General features: G+C 33.9%; 1 protein-coding gene across 5 annotated transcripts in view; it reads left to right on the top strand.

Moving 5' to 3' along the window:
• LOC113504804 (high affinity cAMP-specific and IBMX-insensitive 3',5'-cyclic phosphodiesterase 8) overlaps nt 1–23,143 on the top strand; it is a 144,708-nt gene that overhangs the window by 21,792 nt on the left and 99,773 nt on the right. The window contains exon 1 of one of the 5 annotated variants that reach the window (XM_026887302.1): nt 9,860–10,754. The exons of 3 other annotated variants lie outside the window; for them this stretch is intronic. In XM_026887302.1, the coding sequence (XP_026743103.1) occupies nt 10,727–10,754 (28 nt within the window). In that variant the 5' untranslated portion in view covers nt 9,860–10,726. Of the gene's footprint in view, nt 1–9,859; nt 10,755–16,245; nt 17,205–23,143 lie in introns of those variants that run through there. One more of the 5 variants, XM_026887295.1, reaches the window with a different exon arrangement.

The following is a 23,143-nucleotide window of genomic DNA, read 5'->3' on the forward strand; positions in this document are numbered from 1 at the left end:
ACCTCGTTTTAAAAACTTCCACAGTGTTGCTACACTCCACAACATTCACTTACGAGGCACTGAGTAAATATGAAATGTTGCCAGCTTCAAAAATTGTATTTTCCGCGTGAGTTGAGCTGGATGAGGGATATCTTGTGTTTTATACAGGGTGTGTTACTTTGAGATCGAGGTAATTTTGTTTTAGCAACAAAGTTTATTGTTGTGGTGTATACTGTAAGTAAGTACTTATTTGAATAAGTTAGAAATCAGGATTATTTGAGTGACGAGCTATGAAGATCCAAAAATGTAATTAAATTTTGTAAGACAAATAAAATTTTATTTTCGAAGTAATGAATACCTATTCAATAAAAACAAATATAGGTACCTATATCTTAAATTACAAAAAAAAAAAACAGAAAAAAAATTATTGACACACTTAATTTTCATTGTCACACCCAACATTGTCTCCACCCTGTAGTTTTTCAGTCAGCTGCATTACTATGATAGGAAACTGCAAACAACCTGAGTACCGCGAAGGTAGCGAGTCATGTTCCACCTTCTGGATTTATTCAATTTATACGAATTTATTTGTGGATTTAAAGGGAATATTTACATACAGAGAGCTGTATTTGTACCGGTAACAAGGTAAAGGAAATGTTAGATATTGTTATGCTTGTAGTCAAATTGATTTTCAATTGAAAAGCTTGTTGGATAAGCTTTTCAATCTTCAGTTTATTTAAATTTTGTATGTAGGTACATAAATTATTAAATAAATGAAATCGCAATAGTAAAAAAACTAGTCTAGTACGACTCTAGCTCACTCCACGAAGGCTTCTGAACCAATAGGCTAAAGAAAAACTAATTTCCCAAAAAAATAGGTTAGGTACCAATCACATTTCAACCGTGCGAACCTATACTTTATCTTAATCACTTATTTTAAATTAATAAGAAAGACAGTATTTTTAATTCCTTATAACGAAAATCCGAACAAGCTGAACGCACCTAAAACAAAAGAATAATGTTATTCCAATAATCCAAATCTTGCTTTTATCCAATATCCGTTGTATTAAAGAAGAATTTGAGTTTCTATAAATATACAACGTACATTCTAGCACGGTACACGAATCGTACTTATAACACGTATGATATACATTCAAATGTTAACCACATAAACATTGGACCGTCGAATTTATAATATTTGTGAGATAATAACTTTTCCGAGTGACGTTTATGATCGTGACTGTACACGGTTAGGTACGTTCGTATGTCTTTGAATTTCCGTCCGTTAGATTAATATTTTAAACTCGAACCCGAAAATAAGGTTTATTTCAAAAACGAATTTCCCCATTTGAAATTCTAGCCGCTGTGAAAGAGATAACTACCGTTGTAGCATTATAGTACCTAGCTTACACAAATACAAATTTCTACATTAAGAGGCCTGTCTCAGACCTGAGACCTCACTTTAATTCTAAACGATCTAATGCAAGCCAATACCACGGATAGCCGAGTGGTTTTCGAGTGCACGAATGTATGTCCTGAATTTGGGTGTCTTAAAGTGCATGTGCATGATGAATGTTTGTCAAGCGCACCTCGACGCATTGAATCAATTTCTTAACGCGGCATCATCATTGGCCTAGCCTTTTCCCAAATATTTTGGGGTCGGCTACCACTCCAACCGGTTTCAGCTGAGTACCACTGATTTACAAGGAGCGACTGCCTATCTGACCTCCTCAATCCAGTTACCTGGGCAACACGATACCCCTTGGTTAGACTGGTTGTCAGACTTTTCAAGCTTCTGACTACCTGTAACGACTATCAAAGATGTAAGAATAACAGCCGGGACCCACAATTTAACGTGCCTTCCGAAACACGGAGGAACTCGCTATGACACAGATGGTCACCCATCTACGGACCCCAACCTGTGAGCGTTTCACTTATGCGGTTAAAGCTTAGCCACGGGCTCCTCAAATTAAAATTTCTTAACGCGGCAGTCAGTTAAAAATAAAATCGTTTTAATAAGTGACATGTCTTTAGCGTTCCGTCTCTATTGGAGCATTTTCTGTCAACGCTAACGAATCTCGAAACATTTATCAGGGGGGTCTAATTCTTTAGCTGTTCTAGTAGTGAATTATAATCCAATAAAGAATTCTCCGAACATTTAAGACTGCATAATATCAATTTACGTAAAACTTGTTCATGTACTTACAACATTACAACTATGTACGTCTAACCAAACATAATAATGTTTAATTAATTCTTAATAGTTGGCAAAACTTAAACATTAGTACGAGGAAGTTGCCAAATACTGAAACTATTTCGACGATGTTATTAATATGGAAAATAAACAGCTCTTGGAAAGGTACCGTCAACACTCGACACGGTATTATATTACATGGTACTTACACACGATGTATATAGTTATAAAGATGGAGATAGTAGGTTAAAAAGAAAGAGTAAATACGAGTTCGACTTGCGAGACTGAGAGTACCACATAAATAGGTTAAAAAAATAGAAATATGTTGCTTATATAACTGTTGCTTAACCACAATTTTTATTTTTTGATCAATCAGCAACGTTACAGAACATACTCTGTAAAAATATCAACAAGCTAGCTATTAAGGTTCATAAGATACAGCCTGGTGACAAACGGAAGGACAGCCTTGGTAAAAGGATTCCGTTTTCACCCCTTGGGTACGGATTTCGTAAGGTTTGTTTCCTTTGACTTATCAAATTTATTTTCTGGTACCCAACAGTCCCAAAAACTAAAAAACAACGCATATCAAATACAAATTCTATTTAAAAAAAACTTGTAGTTTTTGAAGACTCCCATTTCGTTCTTACCCGCATAGAAAATCTCAATGCAAATTTGATAATCTTTTATCACACTTGAACCCAGTAAAATTAGGTACATTAATATACATTATACCTTTGTCACGAAGCTTAGGGTCTAAACATGGCATCGATTGACCCCAATCACAGCTCCCCTGACATTTCCCCGGGTACAAAGGATTAATTTAGCCACCATCAAGTCACAATTGTTTGCTATTCTTGATCGTGGAAAATAAACACAGGAACGTTTCCTGCAAGCCGTTTCAAATGTAAATGTTGCACATTCAGGTGTATTTAAACTGTGCTGTGGTCTACTTGTTTTGATTATATATGTTATAGAAATTTCCTTAATGAGGTGTTTTGTATTATAGAATTCGTTTTCTTGTCTTTAAATCTTCTAATATATAAAGTCCCGTGTCACGATGTTCGTTACCGTACTGTTACGAAACGGCTTAACCGATTTTATATGTATATTCAATAGGTCTGAGAATATAACAACATCTATTTTGCATACCCCTAAGTGATAAGGATTGCTCAAACAAAAAGAAAACGAAATTTTTGGTTTTTATAATTTCGCACTAAAAATACATACAACTAGAAATAATTTATTAGGCAAAACAACGTTTGCTGGGTCAGCTAGTATGGTATAAAGATACCTCGGTGACGTTCTATATTGTCTATTTGATTCCACAAGACATTGATAAAAACAATATGAAAACTAAGGGACACTCTGTGGAGCCCATTAGAGCTGATGCCTGCCAGGGCAGCAAGATTATCCGAATGGATAAAAATTGGCAGGAAAGAAGGAACATGGGTGGGTTTTAGTAAGTAGAATTCCGATAGAAATCATTCCAAGATTTCACATCCGAAAAGAAAGCAGACACTGCTTGCGTCGTTTTCTCATACGCTATTAAATAAACCATTGAAATAAACAAGCCCCAAAAACCTTTAAACGCTGATATTTATGTTAAATATAAAGATTTATAAACATCGCAATGGGTAAGTATAGAAAGGGCCAAAACCATTCCATCATTGTCGCGAACCTCCGCTAAACAAAGACATTTTGTATTTACTTCAGAGTGCTCGACCCGACGGCCCATATGGGATGTCGCGAACATAAAGAAAATACGCTACATATTGTATCCGTCATAATCGTTCGTCTGCGGTTGCCATGGTTACTAATTATACCATTGTTCCTCTACTTACGGAATATACGAATGTTATGTTTATGTTAAAATGTGTTACTGACAAATACCATGGAAATTCTCATTCCAATACGGTAGTGTTGGATATAAAAACTTCTCAAAATAATTATTACATGTTTCTGATCTAATATAAATTATTATTGCGAGTAATCATTAATGAACCGATTTTGTTTTTTTTTACAATACAGAACTACGTTGTTTATAAGTCATAGAAAAAAAATGACAAAGATCAGATAGTTTATTTTTAATTCTACACTATATTCGCTTTTTCTGCTTACCTCTTTTTAGTGTACCATAAAAAAAGTCTTGTTTCCAAAACGACAACAGCTATCTACCATCAATAACTAAAATACTATCCTTCACAGAGCATTACTAAAAATCGACAAATCTGTTTATCCGTCCTAATTATCGAGACTGACAGACATCAATCAGGAAACTTCGTAGGTAATCATAGGTGAATGTAAACACAACTAGATCACATCACATTAGCAAGACCAACAAATCAATGTGCCTGTAACACGTCTGATCCGTTCACGTACAGATTTAACAACGTACCGTAATATGCAATCGGGATTAATTAAGAGTAGGTACCTAGTTTATTATAATGTTGTTTATGTTTTAATCGATTCTTTTTTAATTATGCATTAGGCTTAAATACATGCTTTGAATTACTGAAAAGACTGTTGAATTAGTCGATTTTCTTTTTATTCGCAATTTTCTGAGTACGTGCTTTGACTTATTGAAAGGACTGTTTAGATGAAACTTCAGTCACTTTCAGCTATAGAAAATGTAAAGACTAAAAACGGCAGTAACAGTCTTTGCAACGTTTGCAACGTTAGTTGTGTTGCTAACAATCTTTTTAAGACAGACAGCAAGAGAAAGCTGGACCTTATTTTATTTCCATAATATTCAGGGCCATAATTTATTACCACTCGTTGATGACATCCCCTTTCAGTAGTTAGCCTCTGGGTAAGCCAATTGTGCGTAGGGTGGTTTTGTGAAGCAGGCAGTCAAGCCATCGCAAATTAGTCCAGAAGCGTAAAAATACTAGTCTTATGGTAAAAAATAGCTCGTATCTATTATTCAAATTTAAAAAAAAAATCTTATAGCCATATCCAAAGCAATAATCTATACTAATTTGATAAAGCTGAAAGTTTGTTTGTTTGTTTGTTTGAACGCGCTAATATCAGGATCTACTGGTTCGAATTGAAAAATTCTTCTTTGTGTTGAATATTCCATTTATCAAGGAAGGCTATAGGCTATATAACATCACGCTGCGGCTAATAGGAGCGAAGATACAAGGGAAAGTGTGGGAAAAACGGGGAAAATTATTCATCTTTGAGGGCTTCAAAATCTTCTAACCACGTGGACGAAGTCGCGGGCAACAGCTAGTATTAAATACGATCGCATTTCGTTTATACCAATGATTCAGTCCATAGACAAAGGCTAGGCAATCGATGACAGTAATAGGCGCCATGTTTATTTGTCTTCACTAGCACCGACCGAACGTTGGCTACCCGCCATACTCTCATTCATTCGCGCCAAAATAATATTGCTTTAAAACCACTGTGCACTTCTGTTCGCGATAGTACGATTGAATGAATCACTGAATCAAAATATATATTAGCTTTGATTACTGATAGCGTATTTACGAGTTCATAATAAAAATATTTGCGGTGATACAGGTTTTTGGTGCAACTGTACTTATTTTGTGATTGTAGTTTTGTTTTTGTTTTGTTAATTGGTATACATGTTTTTCAAATAAATGTTACTTTAACAATGTTTGGTAGTGTTTTTATGATTATTCAAGAGAGTATAATTCTGCCGTGGTATAACTAAAATGCCGTTTTCAACTTTTGATGCTACATCAATGAGAAAACAAAAATCTATCGATCTGTGTTTGCGAATTTCCAAAACTATTCAAGATATTGAATACCACATGTTGGATAACGGCATTTTAGTTATACCACGGCAGAATTAATGTTATATTTTTCTTGTCTGATTTTAAGCTGTCAAATGAAAGGGTTTTCGAATTTAGAAATGCATTATAATTTTTCTTAAACCAATAAGAGTTTTACACGCTCTTTACCGGTAAATCACACACAGTGCATATTTTAAACTGAAATTAAGTGATTGTTTTTGTATGTGTGTACACATAAACCTCTTTTTCTTCGGTTTTGACCTCTTCATGTTTGACTTTCGTAACCAATCTCGCATTCTACGAAAAAAACACGACTGATTTATAACACGACTGATCTAAAAAATACATGACAAACTACATTTCCTGAATACATTCAACCTATATACAAATTCTATATAATGTAATGTACGACGGATGCGACGCATGTGTCCACCTCAAGGTCGCCATAAAACCAAGCTCACGTACATATAGCTGTATCTACTTTTGTCTATGCTTCCTTGTAAACTGGTCTGAGATGTTATGTGTTTATATTTGTGTGTAAGTCTGTAAATATAATGTGTATGTGTGTGAATATATATTCTCATAGAAAGATGCATATTATTAGATAGTAGTAAAAAAAAAGGAAGCATAAAAATTGGTTTACCTACGATGATACTATTAAAATTGAATGTCTAGTAGCGTGCCTTTAATAAAGCATTTGATGTTCAAAAAACGTTCAGGAAAAAAATGTTTCTTGAACGTTTATTTTTGTATTAGCATTCAATTTCGAGATATATATTTTTCCAAACTTAAATTTTACCGTTTTTAAAAGTGTATGCATCATTTTGCATATAATAATACTATCCTATCTCGCCCCACTGTCAGACACAAGATTCTTCCTATACAGAGAAGGGTTGGGCAGTTAATCACCACTCCAGCACTTGGAGTTTCACTGGCCTAGCCTTTTCCCAACTATATTGGGGTCGGCTACCAGTCTAACCGTTTTCAGCTAAGTACCAGTGTTTTACAAGGAGCGACTGCCTATCTGACCTCCTCAACCCAGTTACCTGGGCAACACGATACCCCTTGGTTAGACTAGTTGTCAGACTTTTCAAGCTTCTGACTAACTGTAACGACTGTCAAAGATGTAGGAATAACAGCCGGGACCCAGAATTTAACGTGCCTTCCGAAACACGGAGGATCTTGTTATGACAAAGATGGTCACCCATCTACGGACAAACCGCGTCAAGCATAGCTTAACCTGTGATCGATTCACTTATGCGGTTATAGCTTAGCCTCCAGCACTTGGAGTTTATCGTTTCGAAATAATGCACGCAATGCATACATTTTTACAAATTACAGGTTTAGAAAATCAAAATTTTATTACGTAGGTAAATTGAAATCCTAAATATTTGTTCACAAAAAAATACATCAACATACAATTAAAAAACTAGGCTACCCACTCAATAAATAACGCTTTTCTTTACGATAACCGTTTATTTTTTAAGCACAAATATTTAGACCCCACCAGTACTGGCTTTACATCGTTATAAATATGAGTTCTCAAATATTTATCCTGTACATCAAATACCAGAGCTTGCCATGTCAATACATGATTCAAATATTAAACTAGAATGTGTTTCTCGTTTAAATTAACAGCAGTAGTCGAGTGTTTTTGTAAAAAGTAGATATTTTATAAAATAAACTAGCTGACCCAGCAAACTTCGTTTTGCCGAATATTTATTTTTCTAGTTGTATGTATTTTTAATGCCTCATTAAAAAAAAACAATCAATTTCGTCTAAAGAAGAAAATATATTTTTCTAGTGCGAGCAACCCTTATCACTTAGGGGTACGAAAAATAGATGTTGTTCTATTCTCAGACCTACCCAATATGTATACAAAATTTCATAAAAATCGGTCGAACCGTTTCGGAGGAGTACGGTAACTAACATCGTGACACGGGAATTTTATATATTAGAAGATAATATAACTCATTTTTTCTGCATCACGCGTCTCTTCAATCTTGAATATATGGTAGTCCTTTTTCATGAATGATGCGTCAGCGGCCAGTTTAACACGCAAAATTACGAATGATGAAATACTTTTTGGATCTGAAACTAGTTGGGTGACCCAAAAAAACACAAGATAGTAAGCCATTCCCTTAAATAATCAGTCGAGTTTCCGACCAATTGAATGTTTGATATTAATACATTGCGCTATAAGTTATGTAAATTAAGTCCAATTGAAAATACATTTTTATTTTAATTTCACTGATTTCTTTCCTGCCTGCCTGGATTTTTCTCTTAACCGTTAATTTAAAAGACACTTTCAGACGAAATCGCGGGTATTAACTAGTTAAATAACTTACAACAATGTATCAATAAGTATCAGACTACACAAGGAAATACTAGTAGATACATATTAATTAATAGGTAATATTGGAACCTGTTACGCGACGACGATGTGTTTTGTGACGCGGTGGCTAATCACTGTGTTGTTACTAGAGATAACTGCTGTTTAAGATACAATCTACGTAATTGGTGTCATAGTATACAGTATTTATTCGTTAAATATCCATAATAGGACTTTGTTGCTATCTCATCGTTAATTTTGTGGGTATTCGGTATTCATCTATACTAATATATAAAGCTGAAGAGTTTGTTTGTTTGTTTGAACGCGCTAATCTCAGGAACTACTGGTCCAAATTGAAAAATAATTTTTGTGTAGAATAGACCATTCATCGAGGAAGGCTTTAGGCTATAAACCATCACGCTGCGACTAATAGGTGCGAAGATACAATTAATCTATACTAATATATAAAGCTGAAGAGTTTGTTTGTTTGTTTGAACGCGCTAATCTCAGAAACTACTGGTCCAAATTGAAAAAATATTTTTGTGTTGAATAGACCATTTATTGAGTAAGGCTTTAGGCTATAAACCATCACGCTGCGCACTAATAGGAGCGAAGATACAATTAAAAATGTGAAAAAGCAGGGCAATTATAAATCATAACCTATATCTTCTACCCACGGGGACGAAGTCGTGGGCAACAGCTAGTATCTAATACTTTAACGAGTTTCGTACGGGAAAGGTTACCCTAGTACTAAAGAAAATCTGTAGGTACGTCTCTCCGCCTGTCAAAGCTGTATGTTACGAGCAGTGATAGCTATAGACAGTTAAAATTTAGTGTTACTGAAAATAAGAACTATAATTTTATTTTATTAAAACTCTATTGCCTCCCGTTATATAAACCAAAATGCATTTAACAGCGAATAGCAAATAAATCAGTCTATATTGGCTTCCACAAACATATTTAGTGCTGGACTGGACAACTGATTACTTTAAAACAATTTATCACATACAGCAGTCGATAATTCCTATTGCGAAGATAATTATTAAACATTGAAAACAACAATTGAAATAATCATTATAATTGTATAATTGATTGCAGGATTATTAAAGCCAATCTAAACGAGAAGCGATTCAATTGCTTGTCATAATACCTTGGTATCTAAGTGCAGTTATAATACTTCAGTCTGTAAACAAACAATCAGAGACCAACAAATACTTAGAGACCATATATTATCTCTTCAGTCTAAGAGGAAGCGAGAAAGGTAATGTTTCGCGTGGAGCGCCATCTCTCTTCTTAATGCAAAGGGATTTGTGTAAGAAGCAGTGGTTGGCCGAATTCCCGATTTTAAAACATAACATATCAACAAAATGCTGTTATCTATATGTCTATTATTTATTCTTTCTTTCTTAAAACAGAAACAACACCCCCGCAATAAGAAATTGAATCCTTGTGTCGTGGGAAGTTTCGCAAACATTCAAGTCACTAGTCACAATTTTATTGTTTGGCGTGGTGACCAACCACCCGGCTACCCATGTCAATAGATAAGTACTTATTACTAATATTAATAAGAAGTAATCGTTTTACTCGTTATTTAAAAACATTGAAACATTTCCAACTTCTATCATGTCATGCCACAAAACCTTCAAGTCCATTTTCCCCATTACAACTGGTATAAAAGCAAACACAATGAAACCTTGTTTATTTAATCTTTGAAGTTTTAAAAGAAGAGTGATTAATAGCCGCTATAAAGTTCTAAAAGAAACAGAACAATTTGGTTGTTTCCATCGAAATCTATTTAATCTTAACACACACAATTTTAACTTCTATTACTGAAACATGTTACAATCTATGTCTCTATTAGTGTAGCATTCGAATAAAATCTAAGTTTATAAAACGCAATGTATGATTGACAATTATTATATTTTGATAAAATGTTGTGCGATTGTAATTTATGGATAAGAATACACTGCACTTTAAGATTGATTTTGGAAGAAAAATCTCAGTTTCAAAAGGTTTTCAAAACAAATTTTAATCACATGACAAAGGTAATTAGAACAGTGGCGTATATGTGACTTAATTGTATCCAAATTTAACTTTTTTAATTTAAATAAATCGAACGACACATGACACAATAGCAACACACATGAAATTCTCACACCACAATCCATTGCACTTTATCTAAATCCACCAACAAGACACTGAATACAAAGACGGCAATGGAAATGAAAACCGATTAAAAACCGAGCGACACAGCTGATGACGTTACATTTTCCTACAATCATTGACAACATGCAGTAAGACTGGGTTTCGTGTTATCGGCCGTCTACGTCAGATCGCATGATAACAGAAAGAACATTAAAGGTATTTTTCTGTTAGTTTTTGTGTTGTGCCGAGACAATCGTGAAGGTTTTTCTGCTAGACCGTGTGAAATGTGTGACGTTGGACTTTGAATTGAGAAGAATGTACAGGCACGCCAAGATCCGCAAAGGTAGGTTTAAAAAGTTATTAGAGAGTAAAATAAAACACTATAACTTTATATTGTTACGTGTTGATTATTTGAGCTGCATTTGTTAAAAATGTTGATGATCTCTGCTTGGATTTGCTATGTGAAGATAGACGTGTAAAATTGCTGTTGGTATTTTAATATGTGATGTCTTCAGAAGCATCCTTTTAATAAGTTTTTCAGTCCTTTTAAAATGTTACAATAATGACTCTAAGTGCGCGGTTGCAAAATGTGATTAATACGGAGGAAAACCGGTAAGGATTTCATAAACGCGTATCTAATGTGAAAAGTACATTTGTTTTCTGTAATATAGAGCAGATACCCAGAAAAAAATGTTCAAATTTCATTAATAACGTAGAATAGAAGTATGAGGAGCTAATATATTATTAGTTATTGTAACAAACATACGGAACGGCTTAATAGTTCCTAACAGTGTAAACCTAACAAAATTCTAGAAAACACTGTTTCTTTTAAGATTATACCGATCACGATATTTACATTCGCAAGACAGACGCAAATGACAGTTGAAACGTCATTCATGATTATCGTAATTTTCCCGCCTACGAGAGTTTTGTTATTATTAAAAAGGAACTGTTAAACCAAGGAATTTATTGTTCAGCCTAGCTGGGTCACCTCAAACTGTAAGGTCTTTTTCTCGTCATATAGCTTTATAGTCTTTTGAAGGTATTTTTTATAGTTATTTTAATTTAATATTAAATTTTTGTGGAATTTAACAATTTGTGTGAATTTAACAAACACGAGAACCAGACTTAATTTAATGCTAACTCCATATTTTTAGGGTTGCTCACCGAAAAGGTAAGAACGAAACCCTATTTAACAGGGTAACCAATTTTATTCGCAAATTCATTTCATCTAGCTTTATAGTACATAACCCCTAGTGTCGCGAGGCCGACTCACACTTGACCAGTTTTTATTAATCTCTAGAAGTAATAAACCGTATTAATACCCACATGCATTACCAACGAAGTTTACAACAAACATATACATTTTAATTACCTTAATATATTCGTACGACACACGTAGACATAGTATTTCGTAGATTTATAACCCCGAGTGGAGTGAACCAGATCGTAAATCCCTTTAACAGTTGCCCTGCAAACGACGCAGTAAAAATATTCATTAAATGTGGTTTTACACGAGAGGCGGTGAGATGGCGCTGTTTGTGTTTGCTAAGTTACGAGTGGTATCTGAGGTCTGTAGTTGTAAAAAAAGAAAAAATACTTCTTCGTTTCTTTTTTAATTACTGTCTGATTTCTTGGCAAAGGCGAAAATTAGTGATTCTAAAGATTTTCGATAGTTTTTTTTTTGAAAGATTTATTCTAAAAATGCTTTTATTGATTTGTATTATTTTCAAAGTTATCAAAGTAATTATACTGTATATTATTCATCGTTTTGAAATACTAAGTCCTAAGTCAGAGCATTAATCAATTGCGTCTTACTATTTTTGTAATTATGAAACACTAGTAGTAATGATTATTATCTAGCAATAACAATTTATTGTTGATAGACAATTTAATGCCACACAGTCTGTGACATCAGATACAAATCGATCTAAGATTATAATCGTCTGTGATCCAGTTTATAATCTATATTTTTTGTTACGAAACTATGAACAACCAAATTTTCTTACTATTGACATCGCTTTGCCCTGAATATATGTATTTGTACACGATAGCAGTTCTGATATTACAGTATAAAGCAATCGGAATCTTCCTCAGAATGTTTAACTGAGACTTTACAGAGCAGTCCAGTACCACCGGCTATTAAAGTCTGATGTTTTAGCTGTGGAAGAAGACAGCGAAGTGATTTCACGTAGAGCATCTCTGTTCCATAAATGCAAAAGACACTGGCCTGTTGGTCTAGTGGTAAGTGGCCCCGGCTGCAATACCGGAGATCGTGGGTTCGATTCCCACCCAGAGCAAAATGTTTTTATGATAAACACGATGTTTTTTTTTCTGTGTCTGGGTGTATATTTTGTGGGTATTTAGAAATATATCATAGTGACTACTACCTAATCATAATACACGGTTAGCTTGGGACCAGATGGCGTGGTATGAAATTTATTAGTTAACTTTAAACTCAAAATAACTTCCACTTTTGTAACACAATGTCGTGCAGTTTTTCGTCTATTTGTAATCTACTACTATCCTTAGTTAAATACCGTTTATAGTATTACGTATCTTATCACGCACACGCTGGAAATACCATCATCTTATCTATATATAGATGAAAATGGTCGATTTCTAATCCAACCCTTTAGGTTTCAGTACAAATAGGCTAAAGGAAAACAAAACGCAACAATAATTCATCTATACTAATATTATAAAGAGGACAGATTTGTCTGTTTGTTTGTTTGACACGAATAGGCTTCGAAAATACTGGACCGATTTGAAAAATTCTGACACTGTTGAGAAGCTACAGTATCCCCCCGCTGAACATAGGCTATAATTTATTTCCAAAAACATTAGTGTTCTTTGAGAAAATTGCAATATTGTAACCCAAGGTGTCAAATCGAAAACCTATTTCTGCGTACGCTGCTAAGACTAATGATGTACTACGGGTATGCAGATCTTTTTAACATCTATCTTCTAACCACGCTGACGAAGTCGCGGGCAACTGCTAGTCATCGATAAAATGTTCGTAAAACCTGGATGTTACATGTTTATTATTATACTGTGCAGTCTGTCTCTTCTCAGTCTTCTTTGCGAAAAAGCCACAAGCCAGTGAGTGATCAAGGCATTGACAAGTACCCCAAAAATGGTATGACGAAATTTAAATTCACGTTCAAAATTTTATCAAAGTCATTGAAGAGAGTCTCTCCAAATTTCGCCTTCAGTAAATAAACTCAGTTATTTTTCGTTCGTTGATTAAACACGAACTAAGAATTAACTCGCTGTAGTCGAAGCGGAGTAAAGTTCCAAGAAACTTGTGTATAAAATCGAATTACTTACGCTTCACTTTGAGTCGAGTTTAAAGTATAAGCCGTTCCATACATTATCCTCCTCCGGATATTCTTTGTGGTTTCTTCGCGTTAAATCTTCGAACACAATCGGTTAGGGCTGTCACACTGCGTCCTGGTTTCTCTTATGCTTTTTAAATGAATGTCCGAAATATATATTGGTATTGTTTTGGCATTTTTTGTCGACTGCTTTGGCGGTTATTATAGCAATACTTAAATTAGATTTTTATTCGTTATACTTAATACTTTGATATTATATGATATTTATTATTATTATTCTAATCATAACACGGTACTACTCTTTCTAGAAGTATTTAAATTCCGTTTTAACCACCAAAGTTTCAGAACCAAATGTTGATGGAAAATGTTACTTAATCAATATCTCATCATTAGTACCTACATCAAATCAACCAATATCTTAAAAAAATAAAAAGCAAACTACTTAACAAGAAAACTGCATAACAAATTCCGTTTACAAAAAGGAAATGACACTATTTCTAGCGCCTACATTTCCTTCTCCAACTACAGTTTGCGACATTGACAACCCTATTTTAACGTCTCAATCTGATATTGAAATGTGGCTTCGTCTCGAACATAAAATGCATTTAATGCAATGTAAAGAGAAGCCCGTCTTTTCCACAGTGTTCAGTGTGGCGCAATCATATCATATTTGTAGAATAAATATGGACCAAGTTTTATTCACAATGTTGGAAAAACTATCTTTAAATTTGAGTTTCTACTTTCTTACTATTGAATATTTATCTTTTCTTTTAGAATAAAATGAATCGTTTGTTACTTTGGGTTCACATAGTGTCCTGAGATGGACTTAACTCAAATTTTTGGGAGTGCTATATCAAAGTGTCACGTTCGATCCCCGTGTTGTCCTATACCGGGATCGAACATGATGACACTTTGAACCATTTATTTTATCCAGGAATGCTTGGTCTGGGTCAGCGTTATGCATTTCACCTGAATGTTTGTAAAACACCCCACGCTACAAACGAATCCATAATGCCTAGTTTCATTCAAGAACAAAAAACAAATGAATAAAACTAGTAAACAGATTCTACTGTTTACTGAACAACATCGAAATAAAATTGCAAACACTCATAGGTCGATATCCAGATTCTTGCATCACAATACAAGCGTCTGTCGGAAAAATATTCATCATATTCACAATAGAATCGTAATTCCAAATTTAGGACATCCTGCCACACGGCCATACCTTAGACTGAACGACTATGAATTTCACAACATTCAGTTTCTCAGAAAATTTTGTAATAACCTACATTTGTATAACACGAAACATTATGATCATAAGAACCACATGTGTGAGGCATAGCAGTAAACATTCTCTCATAATAAGATTTTAAAGAATTTTATAGAACATAAAACATATTTACGCAATAAATATGATTCAGGAGTCACTCAGGATAACAAAAAGAGTAATAATAATTAAGAGTCAAGTGCGAGTCGGTCTCGCGACACTAAGAGTTCCGTACGAATAGGCTTACGAAAACCTGATATTGAAAAGAAAAAAAAATATTGCTCAAATTTAGGACTAAAGCAATAGCGATTTCATCTTGATTTTACTTTGATTACTTGGAGTTATCAGCGCAAAAAATAAGTCATCTGACTTATTTCAATTGTCTAGCTATAACGGCTTTTTTACACGAGCATTTTGATGACAGACAGACATATAGCATTGCCTTAGTAATAGGATTCCGTTTTGAACATTTGGGCACAGAACACTAACTATTAACAATAACTAGGTAATAAGCAAAATCAAATGAATACATCAATCTAAAAGTGTTAATCGAGTGCATCTACTAAAACTAACGCAACACTAATCGCGTAACAAGCATTGACAGAATTAAATGATTATACTAAAAGCGGCGCTTGCGCAGGCCACTCGCCGCGCCGCGCGCCGCCATCTCGATATGGACACGACGAGCTCATTACACCAACGACTGCCGGCCGACGGGTGCCCTAAATACTAACACAGATTGATCAATCACTATTATTAATGTTTGGACCATAGAGTAAAATAATTTATCTTCTGTGACCTCTTACAAAGCAGTGTGAAGGACTAAGATTAAAAGTAATTTACAATGTGTTTATGATATTTACACAGACCGATATTATCTTTGTGATAAATTATAATGCATCTGCTGTTTTAGCTTTATAAATAAGTGTTATCTGATTTACGCTTATAGCTGCTGTGATTGGTATTTTGAGATAGCGAATCAATGGGTGTACTGTAGCTCGTTGATGCTAGGTAGTATCAATTTATTTGATTTGGTATGTATCTGTTTTATGGTTCGAGATTTCGTTAGATCAATCGTTACATGTGTACATAAATAATTCTGTTGAACCCTTCATACGTTTACTTTTCATTAAAGCTAAAAAGTCAACTAAAGAATTTATTCAAATCTTCGTTGGTACAATCAATACCATTTCTCTGTCGTTTTTCAATAATACATTTTCTAAAGGATCATTGACGTCACCGATAGGTACAGTCGCGACAATATTACATTCCGATCTCATTTCGGCAAGCTCGGATTGCACCGAACTTAATCAAAGTTCATCTAACTTTATCTGTAAGTTTAATACTTTTCGTAAAATTTCAGATTATTTGCGATTTAGCGAAGTTAGACGTTCTGTCGCAAACTTAATTACTAGAAAATGTTGGAACTGAGATAAATCAACAGATTAATTGGCGTTTATGGAAATTTAACTTGTACCGTTTTGTCTGATAACTTTGACGGTCTGCGCTCTTGATGAACTTTTAGTTAGTTTATCTTGAAAGATGTCGCCGCCAAAGCGTTTGACTGGGCTACTGTAATCTTTACTTATTTTCATATAAGAAATTTATTTTAAAGTCAAACCTAATTACAAATTGACCTTAAATATAGATGTTTATAAACTATAAACTATAACTCTTCCTGCTGAACTTTAATCTTCCCTGTTTTAAAGTATTTATATATGGGTTTCCCCAAGGAGATATCTTTAGTCCTCAAGTACTTAAACATGCTCTCTGTCTCTAACCACAACAAACATGACTCACGCAATAAAGTTATACAAACATCACATAATTAAATAAAACATTATTATAATATAATATTCACTAGAAAAAAGGGACATCCATGACGCGTTTAAAGTTTATAATAGGCTACATAAACATCTATAGAAATAAATCAGTACTTTATTGAGAACCATTAAGTATATGTTATCAAAATGACATCACCTTACACATGCATTCTAGGCGAGAGTGCGACCGTCGAACTGTGCCGTATCTAGAATTCTAGACTACGCACCAGTCCAGTGCTAATCTTAAAGCGGTTTACACGCTTAATGCTTAAACAACTAAAATATAAAAGTGAAACGAGAACAAAGTTATTCAGTGCGTTGTTTTTGGTGGAAAAGTTTGTGATCTAAGTGTTTGTGATTAACAAGTGTGTTTTCGTTGCTCTGCAGTAATGTTTTTAGAAAATGAGTTCGTTTGTGTATAACTAGAGTCAATGTTATTGTATTGCTGTCAAGTACTTGATATTGAGACACGTAAAGTCATATCGTTATAAGATTTTGATTATTTTTGTGATTCGTGTTTGTTTACTACAAATAATTGATTTATTATTAATAGGCCTCTTACAATTTTCATTCCTTTAAAAGAACTAATAACTACTTTACTAAAAATCTTTTGCATTGTCGAGCCCTTTAAATATAAAAAGTGATATAAGTACGTCAGTATAGATTGGTGAACGACTTGAACTTTATTAATCAACAACCTTTATTAATGTCTCATTATATTTATCTCTGTGACACATTTAAGTCACTTATCCTGCGATACAATAAGAAAAGAACCGAATTTAGGCCACGGCATCAACCTTTGCATGTCTGCCTTTAATAATTTCTCATTAAAAAGTGAAGCGATATTTTTGATAATTATACAGAATAGGTACAACTGAGATTCAGTCAAACTCTTGAAACCAAAACGTGTAATCGAAAAAAATTCAAGTAAAATTTGTATGAAAAAAGCAGAACCAAAAATACTAATAAAAGTAAGGTATTTTGATGATAATGTATATGATGGCAATGACCCAAATCTGCCTTCCACCATTTAGAAACAACCTGAAGTAAAAACAAATGATCTTATAAAGGAGAATACAGAGCTTCCCAACACACCTGTTGTCGTCAACAAATAAATAACTCGAAGAGTTCGGAGTTTCTCTCCCTTCTGAGATAATGTTATTACATGCATACCGTCGTAAAGACCGCGTTAACCTTATATCGCCTTTGAACTAGCAATCTGTTGCTTATAGATAAATGTAAGTATAAACAGGGAAAGTAACGTAAATAACTTTGATTAATTGGTTATTTGTGTAGTGTATGTAGGAGTCATTCATTTAATTAAATGTGTAAGCTTATTTGTAATATATAGGTATAATTGTAACGCTCATGAGGTTAAAGTCACATATTTAATATGTCACCAAGAACATTAAGACCAAAAATGTATACATTTCCTATCTAAAAAAACTTTAAGCTGCTAAAACTAAAACAAAAAATGAAAGGATAATACTACTTTGATATCATCGGGAACATGGAATTTGTATCTTATATAAACGCAGTGGTTATATCGAAACAAAAGTAAAAACCAGTAAACTTAGAGGGATGTAAATGAATGTTGATTGTTATTTAATGAAACTTTTCCTAAACCTAAGATTATTGTAATGAACATCCTACCGATTCTCGCATCTTTTTAGTTCATTGTTGTAACAATATTTAAAAACAACAAAAAAATGCTGTTTCCCGAACAGCGCACTGCGAACGCATAGTAAATGTCAATGTGTTACGTTGCCTTTATCTAAAAGTGATGTACAGAGACAAAGAGATCTTAGATCGTCACTTTTAATGCAAAAAATAAACGTTATAATCATTAGAATATAGATAAATCCCAAGATTAATTAGATAAAGTCCAAAATGTGTTTTGATCAAAGAGGACTTTTACCATTAAGAGTTGGTAAATCTTAATATTTACCGTAGTTCAGGCTTTACAGTAACATGGACATAGGTTCGGTTCACTGTACCCTATTATAGGTTGTGACCTATATGAACTTATTTGGGAGAATAAATGAGTATATATTCGAAGGGTTTGTATCCGTAAAAGCAGTGTCTAACAAAGTGAAATGTATAGAATAAATTGTGTGCTTGTGAACCTATTGAGAAATAAATATAATTAGAATGGTAATCGGTTGAATTTCAATTTAATAAGAAACGATTTTTAAAGCTCCGTTGGTCTATGAAAATTTTAACTGTCTATCACGGTTATGAGATAAAGCCTCATAGCGGATAAACGGTCACACAGACGGACAGGCGGACATACAGCAGAACCTCAAAATCAGGGGTTCAAAATTCTATATAGAAAATTCTTACCTAATAGGCAAACCTTAATCATTAAAATAAACAAGATACCTTCTTACCATCCTCCCGTACACCTAAATAAATTAAAATCAAAACGATCTGAAGTAAATTTAAACGTTCAAAGTAACTTTAAACTTCAAAGACAGCCGCCATGAAAATTCGACTAGGCACCTCACTAGCGGGTTAGCAAAGTTAATAAATTCGAGTGAACGCAAGTTAGTTCTCGCCAGTCAAACACGCCGGGCTTAACTATACTTAGTTGTGAATAATGGCCGGGATTAACCAGTTTGCTCGTAACCCCACTTTTATTTATTTTATAGTGTTACAGGTTGTGTAAAATTATTAGTTTACTGTGTTGTGCGACACGGAAAATAAAGCGTTAGGCCTTTTACACGTTGCGAGTCAACGGACTTTGGTTCAAGCGAGTAACGTCATGTGAATTCATAGAGGTTTGTTTGTAATTTTAAAAGATAGATCGTCCGTCTTATAAATATGTTTGTTATTAAATGTTATGCTTAATTTTTATGCTGTACCAATTAAAAACTCTTTCTTTCTTTCTTTATATCAGGCAGTTTCGTCTAAGGACTTAAACCTTAGAGTTCGGCATCTAAAATGTACAAGGACAACTAGTTGTTCGTCTATCCGCCTGTCTTACAACTAGAGAGTTATTTTTTTTTATAGATTTGTCGGTTAGAGGTTAAGTGGATACAGATATATAAATATGATGGGTTCTCAGTTTCTTTTCTTTTTGTAGTTTAATTCTTTTAAGCAGAAAACAATATTTTTAATAAGTCTTAAAATGCTTGACGAGCGTAGGTAACGTGCGAATAACAGTTTGAAGTTAAAAAGTATTTTTATGACTATAAGAGATAATTCAATTTTATTAATTTGTGTTAATTAATTAGTTAATGCTAAATCATCCGGATCAGTCTTGGTATCTTATAAAGTCCATTCGAGTTTCAATCGAGTGCCTTAAGCCGATTTGAATAAAGATAATTTAATGAAATTGGATTGTGTGATTATCTGTTATTAAAAACAGTTGTATACATTTGACAGTTGATAAATCCATAATGACAGATGAATGTGTTCCGGTTTTGTTTCCGGTTCCAAGCAAATTGGATTTTAGTTTAAGATACAAACACAATATATCATAGCACAGAAACAGATAGAAGATGATAGAGTCAAAAGATATATTGGTCATGACAAGCACAAGTAACGTTTACCTAAATTAATATTAGTTTCAGTAGATTCAGAGATATCCCCTGTTTTTGGATGCATTACCCAAGGTCATAAAATGATGAAATCAGAAGCCTATTACTGTGGCCCTTCTGTTTGTCCGTCATCAGGCAGTAGCTCATGAACCGTGATAGCTAGACAGTTGTAAAATTCTGATAATGTTTTTCTATTACAGCTATCAAAAAAAATACTAAAAACAATGATCAAGGTTCAGACGCGGTTGCGACGGTCATTAATATACCCAACCAATCGTTTCTAAAGCCTGTTTGTACGCATTTGCGATTCACACTTGACAAATTATTATTAAAATAAAATCAGGAAGAAATAGATAGTATCAGATAGTTACTAAGTAAACCTGACCCGCCATCGAAAGTCTCCCGAATTTGGTCGCGCGTGACAATGCATAGCAATTCATCACGTTCTAACCTATGACGTCACGAGCTCACGAAATTTATCTATCTCTTAATATTCAATAATCTATACTCTATACTAATATATAAAGCTGAAGAGTTTGTTTGTTTGAACGCGCTAATCTCAGGAACAAGGTCCAGGTCCAGGTCCAAATTGAAAAATTATTTTTGTGTTGAATAGACCATTCATCGAGGAAGGCTTTATTCTATAAACCATCACGCTGCGACTAATAGGAGCGAAGATACAATGGAAAATGTGAAAGAAACAGGGCAGATATAAATCATAAATTATATCTTCTACCCACGGGGACGAAGTCGCGGGCAACAGCTAGTATGCAATATAAGTATGTCTGTCAGATATCCTATGTCTAAAAGTTATATTCAGTACTCATAATACTAGTTATGCATAGATTGACACTAGATGGCGTTGTGTGAATATTTGGAATATAATACCTCACCAAACACAGTTATTCCCGTCAGGAACAAATCTAGCCAATCGTCAATCGTGTTCCTGACCTAATTACGTTCTGTCCGTACCTGATTTGATTCCAATACGAGTGTCATTTCTATTCAAATGCAATAACTGTGTTAGGAGTGAACGCGTAAACAAGCCAAGCCTTATCAACCTGACTGTTACTCTAATTTCAGTGAATTATTTCTATGTGGAAATCAAAGTTGATATCGAATCATGAAATCAAAGTTATAGGTAGATCGGAATAAATTTTGTCACTATAAGACATCGCAATCAAGAATTCTATATTTGCTTATTATAGTATCCTGTTGGTGTAGTGGTCGGTGACAATGACTGCATTTCCGTAAGTCATGGCTTCAATTCCCACCCAGTATTTTGTTTTGTGTGATGAGCACATTTATTCGCTTGCCAATGCTCAAAGTAACCGCCACATCTCAACAGCGTATTTATAAAAACTATGTATAAACATTTTTTTTTTGACAATCAATATATTTTACTATTTTTTTATAATAACTATCGTGAGACTGATTCATTATTAAATGATGTAACGGTTTACTCACGCGTATTTCGGGGTAGCCCGATAAATACGCGTGAGTAAACCGTTACATCATTTAATAATATTTTACTATATTTTCTTTTCAATACATTTATCGATCAACTGAGACACACGGAGAAATATAACTTGTCTACAGACACCGGTCTATTACAAGCATTAATTAAGCTCAAATAGCTGCTAAGCAATAAAAACGTTAAACATCTAAATTACATAAGATATTAAGAGCCGTTAACCCGCACTCAACAGCTGTAACCAAGAATTAAATTATCTTAAAGTCAAACTTTATTAACCGTTTATGAGAGGTAGAGCAAAAACCTTACGAAATTGCTTAATATAGGTTTAAACTTTAATCAATTTGGACTAGCTAAATAACTTGTTGGCATTATAAATATATAGTTAATTGAGGTCTCGTATTACTTCAGGCGAAATACTAAGTGTTAGTTTTATATAAGTCTGTAATTTTGACTACACGGATAGCCGAGTGGTTGAGATCATCACGCACTGAGCACGACGTGTCGCGGATTCGAGCTCTGCGTGGGACAAGCGTTTGTGTAATCTACAAATGCTTGTCCTGAGTTTGGGTGTCTTTGAAACCCACAAAAGGATTTATATACATACATGGAGAGAAATTTCGACACAGGATAGAACCCGCAACACATCGAGCACAGTGGCTTTGTCGTGGTTACCGCACACTGCACATCTGTGCAGTTGGATTACCGCTTAGTACACATCAAGTATATTTATTTACGCTCACATTTTAGTATTATAAAACCAGAATCTAACTATTAATGAGTTTAAATTAATAATCCAAGAATCCTCATTGCATTTTACAATCCGTTGTATAAATCATTTTGCAAGTGGTTGTGTACTACATAGATAATGGCGCGGTGATTAATTGTACCCACCTGGTCTGCGCGGACTTGTTAATAACTCTTATTTGAAAACATATCTGATGAATGAAGTAATGTGTATTATACTTAATTTGTGGAAAATAGTTGTTGGGAATTTGCTTCACGATAAGAGCTGTATGACTGGATGTTAATTAAAACCTTTTTTTAATAATAAGGGAAGTTGTTCGTGGCAGCAATTGGTATTTTATTGATTTGTACGATGACGATTTTATATACCTATGGAAATTGAAAGAAAAGTGACGTGTTTAAGTATAAATTATAAATATTACCGTGGGAATTAAAACTTATTGTTAACACTCACTTTCAGTTCCTTTTATATAGTTAGCAGTAACTATTCACACACTGACCCAGTACCAAGAACAGAGGGCCTACAAGTATCTCGTTAATA

This window comes from Trichoplusia ni, chromosome 2 (genome assembly GCF_003590095.1).
Source record: "Trichoplusia ni isolate ovarian cell line Hi5 chromosome 2, tn1, whole genome shotgun sequence".
In the NCBI taxonomy this organism is placed as follows: domain Eukaryota; kingdom Metazoa; phylum Arthropoda; class Insecta; order Lepidoptera; family Noctuidae; genus Trichoplusia; species Trichoplusia ni.